Source organism: Falco biarmicus, chromosome 6 (genome assembly GCF_023638135.1).
Source record: "Falco biarmicus isolate bFalBia1 chromosome 6, bFalBia1.pri, whole genome shotgun sequence".
NCBI classification, from domain to species: Eukaryota; Metazoa; Chordata; class Aves; order Falconiformes; family Falconidae; genus Falco; species Falco biarmicus.
The window spans coordinates 89,869,712-89,882,675 of record NC_079293.1 but is presented as its reverse complement, the minus strand read 5'-3'; the positions used below and the strand labels follow the sequence as shown (position 1 = coordinate 89,882,675).

The 12,964-nt window shown below is 41.5% G+C and overlaps 1 protein-coding gene across 13 annotated transcripts in view; it reads left to right on the top strand.

Annotated features, from left to right (window-relative positions):
- The window catches only part of EHBP1 (EH domain binding protein 1), a 219,728-nt gene that overhangs the window by 42,935 nt on the left and 163,829 nt on the right, over window positions 1-12,964 (top strand). For all 13 annotated transcript variants that reach the window (XM_056342895.1, XM_056342901.1, XM_056342900.1 and 10 more), the window contains exons 4-5: window positions 2,652-2,747; window positions 12,084-12,137. In XM_056342895.1, coding sequence (XP_056198870.1) covers window positions 2,652-2,747; window positions 12,084-12,137 — 150 coding nt within the window. The remainder of the gene's footprint in view (window positions 1-2,651; window positions 2,748-12,083; window positions 12,138-12,964) is intronic.

Here is a 12,964-nt window from a genome sequence, read left to right as displayed (position 1 = left end):
GTTAGAATAAGGCTCTCCATGTTAATTTTAAATTATTGTTGGTGTTAGCCCTTCCTCTGGTTTTTCTGCTTTTGCTTTCACCTTTCCCTTTTTCCTTCCCAGCAACCCAGACATAGCTTTATGTTACCTTTTTCTGTTGCAACGTTTGTGTTTATCTTTCAAAGCCAAAGGAGGACTTCATAACATTCAGTATCACAGAACAACTTTGCTTTAAAAGCTCATTAGCTAGAGCTTGTCTCCTGGCTGTTGCTTTCATTGACGGAAAAACATACATACCCATGTGTGTGTTTGTTGTGTCTCACTAGCTTTGCTGGTGGGAGGCAGTGCTGATAAAGGGCTTGAAGTAAAGCTTTGCCTACACCAGTGAATGCTCGTTTTCTAGTTTGTTTTTCCTTTTAATAAATGGAACAAGTGATCCTCGACTGAGCAGGCTGTCGGTGCCTGGATCTTGGACATCAAAAGTTTGACATAATTGTCAGTATTGGCCAAAACCAGCAGGAAAGCACAGGTTTGAGACACACTGTGAGCTCCTATTAGTTTTGTGAAAATTGGTATCTGGAAAGAGGATGGAGTGCCCCTATGGAGGAGAAGCTGATTTATCTTACAAGATGCTACCCAAGGACAGGCTGGCTGGCAGGTGGGTGTCTGCCTGGCTGAATGTCCCCACCAGGCAAGTCGAGAGTGATGCGAGGCACTGCGGGCCCTGTGGAAGGGGGACGCAAGCTGGAGCTCAAGTGGCTGTGGTGGGGATGACAACTGCTGTGGTGTGTTTTGCTGCTTGCAAAACCTGTTTATCTTATAAAATATGCTTGCGGAGTAAAGCTATGAACAGTGGTGTTTGCTTACTTATTCAGAAATTCATCCAGGCCTGCTTTAGAATTAGATTAGAATTTAGATTAGGCTGAAATTCATGGAGTTGAAAGAACCCAACTTCTACTATTTTTAAGTTGCCCTTTTTTAAAAATTCCTCTCTTCAGATGGCCCAAGTCATGTTATTTAAGTGTACTTTGCAAGCACAAATTACAGAAACTTACTGAAATTTCTAACTTAATTAGGCAGCATTGGGAGCTGGAGTTTTAAGCAGAACCTCAAAGATGGAAAAACTAGTGATAAAATGACAGGAGAGCTGGCAACATGTGGCAAGAAAATAAAAATAATGGGAGTGTGCTGCATGTGTGTAGCTGTGGAGGCCGGTAGGGTCCTCTTTGGTGCCTCTGCAGGCTGCATTCTGTCAGCAGCTTCCCATTTCCTCAGCCTCATATCTCTTCCCAACTCCTCCACCTCTCCCTTCATCCTTTCTCTCCTTTCCCTGCTGCCTTAGCAGGTACTGTCACCTGGAGTTAATCTGCAGACCTCTGCTTTGTGAGGACTGAGGGGGTGGAGTGAGAGCGAGTCCACCAGAGGTGCCTGGTGATGCTGCAGGCTCTGGCAGAAGCCCGGCAAGAGGGCTCATGAAGCAGCAGGCATGTGTGATGGGGCTGCTGGATATGAACCTGGCATCTGGAGTACTCACTGCTTACAGCGCACAGCGGTGGAGAGTCATTGCCTCGATGTGATTGAATGGGACTGTTTCATCATCTTTGTCTTTCCCACTTTGGTCTAGCAAAGTCATGTTCAAAGTTGCCCAGGCACCCTCAGGGTACCTGAGAGCCTGAGGCACAAGTCCTACAAACCTCACGATAGGAAAAAATTTGTTCTAATAGGCAGTCTAAATTGAAGTTCTGAGTGTTGGAGTGTATAACTGCAATGAGTGATGCTCTAGAATTAAAAAAAAAAAAAAAAAAAAAGAAAAGAAGCCAGGTTAATTGGCTTCAGGTAACGGTAAATGGCTTGTACATTCTTTCCTGATAAAACTTGCACAGATTTCTACTGACACCTCAGCAGTCACTTAAGTGTCAGCATTCCTCCCTCATTCGTCTTACAGCATCACAAAATAGGATAGCTTGGGACTAAGCATACTTGTTCTGAAACAAATGCTCACACATGGTGCTTTTCATGACTAGCTGTTAAAAAGTAAATACAGGCCATGCGTCAGTCCAGATCGATACTCAAAGGTAGACAAGTTTTCAGTCTAGCTATTATTTTTTTCAATATCTTTTCTAGGGGTAGGTACCCCACCAAATTAAGAACTTAAATGTTTTAGTAGCATTTAATCTGTATTATAAATAGTTGTTTTCACTTTTTTTTCTCTTAAACAAAAATGCGTTTTTACTCTCTTTAGGTGTAAATGTGGTTAACCCAGCACTACGTGCTGTACTCATGTGTTCTTCAAATAAAAGCATTCCTTCATTTGTATAAAAACAAAATAAAGCTCAGCTTGCTACAGAAGCTCTGGCCTTATGGCCTGAATTTTTTGGAAGGCTCTGAGTGTCCTGACCTGTGCTATGTACTTAAAAAAGCAAAGTTTAGGACCTGGTGATGAACAGGGCTAGTTCAGTGTGGGGGAGGGGGGAAGGCTACTAGTGGTCCGAGTTTCCTTATTGTCATTCTTAATGGTGACCTTTATAGCATTTAGTAGAGCCACAGGTTTCAGAACAGACCCTTTTTGGATCAGTGACATGTTACTTCTACCTATATGCACTGGGTCCCGTGGGAGTAGAGCCAGCACTTTTATAACAGCTTTAAGACAACTGTTTCTTTTCTTCCTTTAGGCTCATAGCTGGCAGCCTGGAATCAAGAACCCATACCGTGGGGTGGTGGTGTGGCCTGTTCCTGAAAATGTTGAAATTACTGTGACTCTCTTTAAGGTATGTTTTTTAAAGCATAATCTTTCCTATTTCATAAACATCATCTTGGCAAATTATGTTTGGAAACATCAGATAGTAATCACAAGGCTTAATCTTCCAGGGGCTTAAATTGTTAACTGCACAACCTTATGACCCCAGTTTAAATCTGGGAGAGAAGGATGGTCTGTTCCCTGCCAAAGCGTACTTTTGTAGTTTAGTTAACACACTGAAATATCTCATTGAGCTGATTATGGCGAGTCATTGGCATAGAATTTAGTACATGTGTAACTGCGCACGTACCACATGTGTAAGAGCTTGGCATGGGTTATAGTCTGGTTGGTTTTCTTTACACACTGTAAGCCAGAAGTTGTCAAAACACAGTCATTTCTAGACTTCCTTGTTCAGTTGTGGTGCAGTGACCCTATTTCTTACTCTGTTTACTAGGAAACAGAATCCAGCTCTTAATTTCACAGTATTTAGTATGCCACACAAACATCACAGTGCTTGAGTGATTGCAGTTGTGGGAGTGGATGGTGGAGTATTTGAGTAGTACAGAGAATTACAAGATTTTTATGGGCGATTCTGTTTAGGTACTGCATTTGTTGCATTAAAAAAGAAGCTTATTTGTGTGGCTGTGAAGCAGGAGAAATTGATGGTTATGCTAGAACTTATTTCCCAAATGTCATTGGGCAGAGGCACAAAGATAACAGTGCTGCTTTGCACGTGTGACAGTGTAGGAGGCTGCCTGAGCTGAAGATTTCTGGGATTTTTGTTCCATTAGTTCTTTCTTGTGCTTTACTCTGTCTCCAGCTACACTCTGGTTGTTCTTATTTATAATTGCTCCCTTTACAGCTTAGGGCAACAGTAACATACTTTTTTCTTAAATTACTGTCATAATTAGTAATATTTATATTTCTTTGTCTTGGGGACTTCCCTGAGTAACTGCTTGGAAGTGGCTTCTGGTTAGCCTTAGAATGTGGATTTATTACTTGGTTCACTAAGCCTAGAAAGGGGGTTTCTCTGGGGTTTTTTTTGTTGGTTTTCGGGTTTTTTTGTCCTAGGGATCACCAGTGAACAGAAACATCCCAGATTGCCAGTGACGCTAACTTATAAATTTATCTCTCTCCTTAGCAGACACATAGTCTTCAACTGGCATTGAGAAGTTCACTAGCAAATACAATTTGCTTTTGCATGCTTCAAGGGCCTCTACTTGGATTAAGAAGTCTAACACCATTATCTGACTGTGTGTGTCTGTATAATCTGAATAGGGTTATGTAACACAGTGAATGTTACTTAATATTTTTAAATTTTAAAGTGAAGCAGAATGTACACCGTTCTTGATTGTGTATGTGATGACATGTTGCATGAAGAATGAGAAATTAAGTTTCTTCTGGGTGCAGCTCTGTGGTGCTATGGCTTTGGAATAAAAGTAGCTGCCAGCCTTCTCCTGCCACCCCACACCACCTTTGGATTCCTACCTGCAGGGCTTCAGGGCTGTGTTGTGTAGCACAGCAAACCAGCCTGGTGCTTGTGCTGCTGACGGTGAGGGCTGGGACCATACAGCGAGGGAAAGAAGGGCCTCTGGAGCCGGTGTTAGGTATTACTACAAGCTGAATTTCATCCAGCACTGTGACTCTGCAGGCAGGTCTGCTCACTGGACTTCTTCCTACTCTCTCCAAAAATGAGCCTGCCTGTCACACGGAGGAGAGGCAGGAGCATGAATAATCCCAGGGACTGTAACTTCTGGGAACAGCACACACAGATCTCTGGGGGAATGAGCACTGGCTTTTAGAATCAAAACATTGAGATCACGCAAAGCAGCATCGCATTTTCAGGCAGCTTTTGATGTAAATCTGCTCTAATTGATCCTCTGGCTCCTCGGACAAGAGTGCTGTAAGTGGCCAAACCCCCTCTTTTCTCTGTAAGGACATGCAGGTGTGGTACAGAGCAGCAGGTTTTGAGCAGCAGGTCGCATGCCAGGAGTGCTGGATCTGTGTGAGGCAGCAGCCTGCCCAGGGCAGTGAGCTGCGAGCGGGACCTGGCTGCAGGCAGAATGTGGTGCTGGCATGGTTCAGGCTGTGCCCTGTCCTCTGGTGGCTCTTGACTCCCTGCTACAGCAGCGCTTCAGCTGGAGCGCAGGATATGTCCAAACACCTGGAGAGCTGGCACTTCTGTAGCTGGTGTGTTCTGGGCAAGGACAGTCAAAAAGAGCTAGCTGGTTTTTGCACAGCTGATGCATTGGCTGGTCAGCGCTGGAGTAGTGGGGAGGGAAGAATGTACTAGCACATTGCCACAGCCTTCTTGGGAGCTGACTTACAAGTCAGGTATTTATATTGTTCCTTTCTCCGGAAGGAGAGAGGCAAAACCAGAAAGCAACAAAACTCAGAAAAAGAGCCTGCTTGCTCATCTGGCAGTTCTGGAAAAGTCCCTTTAGCAGCCACTCCTTGGCACTTGGCAGTAAGCACACTTAACGTGGCCGTGTTGTGTGACAAACAGTAGTTTTCCTCTTTCGTTACAACCTGAGAAGCTGAGGGAAGCTGCTGACTCCACGTCTACCCCGGCGGCAGAGCCCACTGAGCGGAGGAGGTTGCTCCGACAGGGCTTTGTAGCAGTCACAGATAACAAATTAGCACAGCGGTGCTGTTTGAAATAGAAGTGCAGGAAAGGGAAAGAGTAGACTCCAGGATAGACAGCTACGTGTTTTGGGAAATGATTCACACAGTAGTGGCTGTGTGTTCGTAAGTGGCTGTTGAAATGTGTTGCTGGTAGGATTAGGAGATAAGTTGAGGTTTCAAGTGCTGATGAGAATGTTAAGCATATCCTCTCCAGTAGTCACCCATGGGCCCTTGACAGCTGGCGAGCAAAGGCCTGTGAGGAGTCAACAGATGAGGTACTCTGCATTATCTGCACATCCCTATTTTGGGTGTTAGCTTGTTTCCAATAATATGTTGTGTAATTCTTAGACAAGGAGAGCAAGGTATTGAAGAGACTATAACCTTCATTTAGAAAACTTTCATTTCAAATAAATAAAAAGTTTTTGTTTCATTTCACTTAGTTCTGGGCTGCTGGTAAAATTTCATTATGCTCCGGAGTCACGTGAGGAAAAGCATCAAATGGATATATTGATTCAGCTTCCCTTGACTAGCTTTAGCTCCTGCCTGTCCAGCTGGCTGAAGTGCTAATTACATAAAAAGTTCCATCTGTTCTGAAAGTTTAACTTCTTCCTTTACCATGCCCTATGTTGATATTTGGCTATGCCTTGGGTTTTTCAACCCAAATGGGGAGAAAGAAACACTGTGAAACAACAAGCCTATTGTGTGTTTTCAGTCTGTGATTTGTAGTGCTTTCATGGAAACATCCACAAATACCAGAAAAGCTAGCTGAATTCCCATTTTTTGTTGTTTCCATGGTTGCACTCCAGAAGTTCATTTTTAGTGTCCCTGCATTAGCAAGGTTTAACCATCATATATGAAAGCTTGTATGCTTCTCCGTGGCTTTATGTACAAACATATACCTGTATCAACTGAGAGAGATTTTAAATGAGAAATTTTCACTGCCAAGCGAGACCAGTGCTTTTAGCAAAGCTAAGTGAACATCAATTGTACTATGAGGATTTAAATTGGAACGTGATCACTTTCTAGCTTAAAAGCAAAGTGAACTTCCCAAGCAAAGATGTTTGTTCTTCTGGAGTAAACATGGACTTTGCTTCATCAGATTACAAAACCCACCTGCTCTGTCAGTAATATAGATTGTTTGTCACACCATTGTACCATTGCAACAACAGGGAAGATTACCAGCTCTTCATTGCAAAGTTTGAAAAAGACATTTTAAAGGCGTAGCTTTCAGAGCACAGAAATTATTTGAGTAGAATAAGAATAAAATAAATGATAAAAGGAGACTTGTGTTGTTGAAAGCATTCGTGTCCCCACATGTATCTCAGAATAAATCCTGTATCATCTTCCTTGAAAGCCCGATTCCATCATGTGTTTGATTATAATGCAGTTACAGGCCATGCAGTAGCAGGAACACTGCAGCAGAGCCAATACATAGTCTCAGGGAAGGAGAGAAAACAAAAAACCCCAAAATGCACAAACCCCTTTGATAAAGCCGTTTCCCAGAAGCAGAGAACAAACCCAGGTTCAGAAAATACGTGTTTCAGTTTAGGAGAGACCAGGGGCTTGACCGGACATGATGGAGAATATTCTGTAGGAGGGAAGAACAGCCCTGTAGACAAGACAAGATGTTGTGTGTCAGATATGAAAATCATAAGCTCAGCAAAGTGAGCACGTTTGTACACTAAAAAATTAAATATCCAGGGTTAGTTTGAGAAATAATTATTAAAAATATATTCAAAGAGAAAAAGTAAGCCCTTGTTGTTTTTCTAGCCCAGAGGCTTTCCAGGAAAGCATGGACTGTCATGAGTTTGGTGTGGTGATGTACACGGACAGTTCTGCTGGTCTGCTCGGAGCTCCCTGCTTTCTGGAAGCTCAACAAAAGCTGACCAGAGTTGTATGTGATTTTCTAGGCTAATCAGATCTCTGTAAGCAGCATTGAAGCGACAAGAATTGGGTCAAATTTTGAGCCTTCTGCAGCTTCAGACAGCCAAATGCAAAAGCTGAGGACAGATGTTGGAGTACCTGGAGCATCTGCTGTAGGTCACCAGTAAAGGAAGATCACAAACCCTGTCATCATTTGATCTGATTCAGTGTGACAGTCCATAAGCAGTTATTCCCCAAGAAGAAAGACCAAAGATTAAGGCTGGTATGAAGTGATCTAATTGAAAGGCAAGCTTCAAAAGCCAGGAAGGCTTAGGGAGGAGGCATGGGGAAGGAAGGGAGGAAGGGACTAACAGTCTGAACATCTTCCCCACCCGCTCTGGCTGCTAATTAGGAGAAGGAGCAGTCCCTTGTTTCCTGATACGTCTTTCATTCCTATTAAAAGAGATAGAGAAATAACTCTGAAGATAACAGAAACTATTGAAGAAGGGTTACCTTTCGTCAGTCTTCTGAAACCAACTTGTACACCGTAGAAAGGATCTAGTCCTTTGAGAAGTTCTTTGTGGAATGGGCTGATGATGGACTGATCAATAGAGAATGGAAAAATGTGACAGGCTCGTTCCTTGTGGCTCTTCCCTTGCCCGAGCCCAGGAGAGTTGCCTGTTTTCAGGTAGCTGGTATGTGGGTGGGCAGAGTGGGGTGACAGAAAGAAGCTCATGGCTGGGATTGCAGAGAAAAGTTTGTAGGACTGCGAGGTCCAGCACATCTCTAGAAAAGCAGTTAACACAGTGAACACAGAGAAAATGTGAGATGGACTAGGTTTTCGCTGGTGCACCAAAGTGCTCTGCTGATCTTGAGAGCTGGAGGAATGATTATCTGAGAGTCTCACTGCAGGAGAACCGCTAAGATACTGTCCTGTCCTTTGCACCGTTCCCTACTATTGGCTTCTCACCTCAGTGTTACTTTTGAACACTAAAGTCAATTTACCAGGAAAAAAAATATAATAAAAGGGTAGGGGAAAAAAAAAGGCTCTAAAACTTAGTTGAACATACTGAAAAGGATTGTCGTACAATGAATGCATAGGGAAAGAGAAAGAGGAAAATGGGGCCCATCTCTTGATATTAAGAATGATTCTTTTTTTACACAATAAAATGAGGAGGAACAAAAAGCTGTTCAATCTGTTTGCTCAGACAGAGTTTTCAAATCAAGGTAAAACCATAATGAATGTCGGATGGAGTGTAGTTTGCATCTGTGGTAAGTTGGTAGAGAAAATGAGTATTAAAAAAAAAAGAAAATAAATGGCTCTTGCCAGCTCCCTTCATGTTACAGCGAGCTATGAGGCAGTTTCAGGCTGAAGAACGTACTGGAAACAGTTTGTTCCCTGAGCTTTTTAGGTAATTTTCATTATCATTTGCTTTCAGGAAGGAGGATGGGAAATGAGGTCTGTTTGTAACTCTTGTCTTCAGGTGTTTCCAGCTGTGCATTTTCAGTGATTGCTTGTATCTGCTTGCAGGTGAGGTGAGGTTTTGTGTGCTGTGTTATCAGGGAGGGCTTTCATACAGTGAAAATGTCAAAGGCTGCTATAACTGTACCTCCTAGGGTTGTTCTTCTTTGCAATGGCTTTTATTTTTTTTTCCCCCTGAAGAGCAGTCAGCTGTACAGTCCTCAAATAATAGTTTGCTATATTAATTGAGTTCTATGAGGAAATGAATGGAGGATATGGGTTAGCCAGTAGGGGAAGTATGTGTTACGTTTTTTTACTGGTGTTTACCCTCTTCAAATCCAAAATAAGATGAAAGATTACTCAGATTTATAGAAACATCACTTTTATGCAGGTCACACATAAAAATGTTAGCCCAAAGGGTGAAATGGTGGTTGCACTAGAAACCGTGTTATAACTGTAGTCATACAAGATTCTGTTAATGCTGACCACATAGTAAAGTTGTAAGAAATAGGACTATGCGTGCTGCTCTCTGGGCTTCTAATAAAAGCATTTTAATGAGAAGAGTGAAGCCACTGAAGTGTCTGTTGCAAGGAAATGCTCAGGCTCGTTTGGGGATTCCTGTTTCTAGAGGCATTTTAAGACTAAGAAGAAATGTGGCTTTTAAAAAAAAAAAATCTGTATTTGTCTTTAAATCTGAAATATCTTACACATATGCAAAATATTTTAGCACGTTTCATATCTCTGAACTTTTGGTGAGGCTGTCCTTAGAGAAGTCCTTGAAGCTTTTCATTTTTATTTTTTATTCTGGGTATTTGGTAGAGTTTGGGGGGCAATACGCTAGTGTTTATTTTTCAAAAGTGTTCACAGCTCACTTCCAAGTGCATGCTAAAACGTTGAATATTGTCTTCTCATTATACAGTATTATTTTGCTCTATCAGATTATCAGAAGTACTCAGCAGAGCACCCAATTCTGTAGCCTTCAGAGGTGAGAGTCAGTTTTATTACCATTGATAGAAGAGCTTTCTTTTTCTTCATAGAACAAAGCAATGATTGTTTTGTTTGTTACATGGGATAAAACACTGGGCCCTGACTTTGCAAGCAGGTTTGGGTAAACCTGCAAGCTTGCATTAATAGCTTTTGGGGGAGTTACAAAAAAAATTGAGCAGGATGAAATATTTCAGAGTTTAGTCACTTATTATGGAGTAGCTTATTAAAACAGTGATTAATGATTGCATTAAATCTTATTATGTCATTTTATGCTATATCAAATGAAGCAATTAAACAAAAAGGTAATTGCCCCAGGTTAAGTCTTGAAAATTATAAGTAGTTAATAGCTGGATTACAGAAAATTATCTTTAGAATTTGTATAGGATACAGCCAACCAGCAGGTATCATGCATTTTATTTACATAATGCAGAATTCCACAAACCTGATTAATGTGATGGATATATAATTACATAATCTGATATTTACAAGTACATTAATTGGAACATGGAGATACCTCAGTATAATTTTGTAAGTATCTACTTGCCCTTCTATCCTTACGGCTAATGGTACAGTATGGTTTTTACATTGATTTTCAGTATTTAAATTTTTCTGATTTTTTAAAAAGTTCTAAAAAGATTTGTTCATATATCAAAATAAATAATTAGTTTTGATGTAAGTTTCTAGTAACATCTTACATTTTTTCATTGAAACTACATCCCATTGTTGGAGTAATGCATCTTAAAATGCATGCTGCATATGACACCTGTGATTGTAGCTGTTAAATATTTAGCTAATTACGGTGCCAGCAGAATGATGTGTTGTTGAATTTTCTCTGTAAGCATGTTAATGCCCGGCAGGACTCCTCCTGCAAGGAGAGCCAGTGTTTTACAGGGGGCATGCAGAGCAATGAACCGGCTTTGCTGGGTTTTATAGGAAGGACTGCACTGGAGGAGGTAGGATAGCCTCTTAGAAATGTTATTGTAGTTCATTCAAAGAGTGTTTATTTGAGGGCACACTTTCCAAGTCTTTTGTGTGCTGGAAAAAGAAAAAGGTAATTATTTTTTGCTAGTTGTTTACACTGTAAGCTCATTACTTACAAGATGTTTTATTTTGTGTATTTGATGAGAACTAGTTAAAAGAATCATTTGTAATACAGTACCTCTACTCACTATGTGTCCGACCTCAAGACAAAAGTAAGTGAAACAAAGATGGTTAAAGCAAAGGTTAAGATAAGGGGAGCTGAAAAGATTGAATGTGAGGCTTGTAGCGTTCTGGAAAGAAAGGAGACGCGGTACTAATGGAGATAAAGTAGAAGCAAAGTATCTCAATCCATTTTGTTAGTTTAGAGCACCAAGATGGAATTGATGCAGTGCTTGATGTAGCGTCATGAGCAGGCTCCAAGTAATAGCAAAAAATGTAAGTGCTGAGTTATGATGATGGCAAATGCTGATTATGGGAAGTGGCATTTGTCTACAAGTATCTATAGTATGCAAGCGTCAGGGGCAAAGGAGTAATTCAGTGGTTTCCTATAACTAGAAATAATAGGATAAAATTGAGGTATAGCAATACTAGGCTTCACGTCTGAAGAAAGCCATAAAGCTACATTCTCTTTTGCAGTTGTTCAGAACGAGGATTAGATGATAAATTAATGATATTTTTTAAAAAAAGTTGTTTGTTTTTTTTAAACAGGATCCCTGATAGAGGCATAAAGGGGATAACTTAATGTCTGCACAAGTATCATAATTTCAGACAACAACAGGCCACACCACCAGATTCAAAGCTCATTAAACCGGAAAGAAATGCCAAATATATGAACCTCATTGTTATTTATCTTCCTGTTGGTGAAAATGTTTTCTGATCCTCACGTGTGATGCAATAGAAATGTTGTGAAGTAAGGGCAGTTATTTTAAGAAACTTGCAGTGAAATGAGGTGCTGTGCTGAAGCTGTGAGTTTGGATTTCTGCTCGTGCTGATGGAGTCTGGCCATGAGGAGCTGGGGGTGATGCCTGCTGTAGGTGTACGCCGCCCCATGCCAGGGGGGAGCAGTGGCTTCCTCCGCTGTTCTCTGCAAGATATAGATTTGTTATGTTTATTTGTGAGATGGAACTTAAAAATTAGAGAGGTGGCGTTTTGTTTTTGTTGGGGTTTTTTTCTCTAGATGAAAGGAAGTAGAATTACAGGCCTTTATCAGAATCAACCTCATGTTTGTATCTGTAGGAGTCCTTACCAAATCCTCACTGGCAGTTTTACCCCAACTTGCATGTCATCTTATTGGCATCCACTGAAGCCTACATCCTAGCTGAAGTATTTCCCTCTGTCATCTTCAGTGGGTAAAAATATTTCGATGAGTATATGAAAATCTTGGCTGAGTTGCAATTTCTTGCACCCTGGATTATTTTTAGACTTAAGTTCTCTGGTTTGTTTTTCTAGGATCCTCATGCTGAAGAGTTTGAAGACAAAGAATGGACGTTTGTCATAGAGAATGTAAGCTGGAATGTTATGGTTGTTTTTTTTTTCTATATGTGTAAGACTTAATCATTTAAATGATTAAAGAGTGTCCAAATGCTGAAAAAGGCTTGAGTAAAATATGAGCTGCTGAACCACAGTAAAGCCTTGCTCTGTAGTAATAAAGCCTTATTAAAATACCTGTTGTTATGTTACAATCAAAATGCAGAAGAGGGGGTTACTGTACTACACTGCTTAAATTCCTTCCCTGTAAGTATCAGTCTTCCTTGCATTATTTTGCTATGAGCGATGAAGTAAACAAGTTAGAGCTGGGTTATGACTCATTGTTTTATGGGTTATGACACATTATTTTTCTATGAGCAGGGGAGTGAACAAGTCAGAGCTAGGTTATGACATCTGTACGCCCCAAATGGCAGCGCCGCCTTGCTGGTTTTGAATGCTGCTCTTTAGCGAAGAGCACAGTTTCATCACCTGTGTTTTGTAGAGGAGGAAATTGAGGCAGGGTGGAGAGGTGGGACCAGCCGTGGTCACCTAAGTGAAGAGCAGAAGAGTCATGATGTGTCCCCTGCTCCCTGAGATGCCAGTCTCCTTCTCCCTGCATGGGGAGCCATCTTCTGCACCCAGCGAAAACCCAAAGGGTGGCTTCTGTGAATCTGACTCTCGTCAGAAGTTCCCAGAACTGTGCAGAGGGCTGAGCTCCTGAAGGCTGTACTAACAACACGCTTTGCCAAACAGCAGGGCTTAACGTTGCGTAGAGCAAGTGCTTCAGTACTTTTTTTGCTTTCCCTTCTCCGTGCTGGGCTGTGGCTTCTGCTCTGGGGCTGCCCGGGCTGCAGAATGGGGTA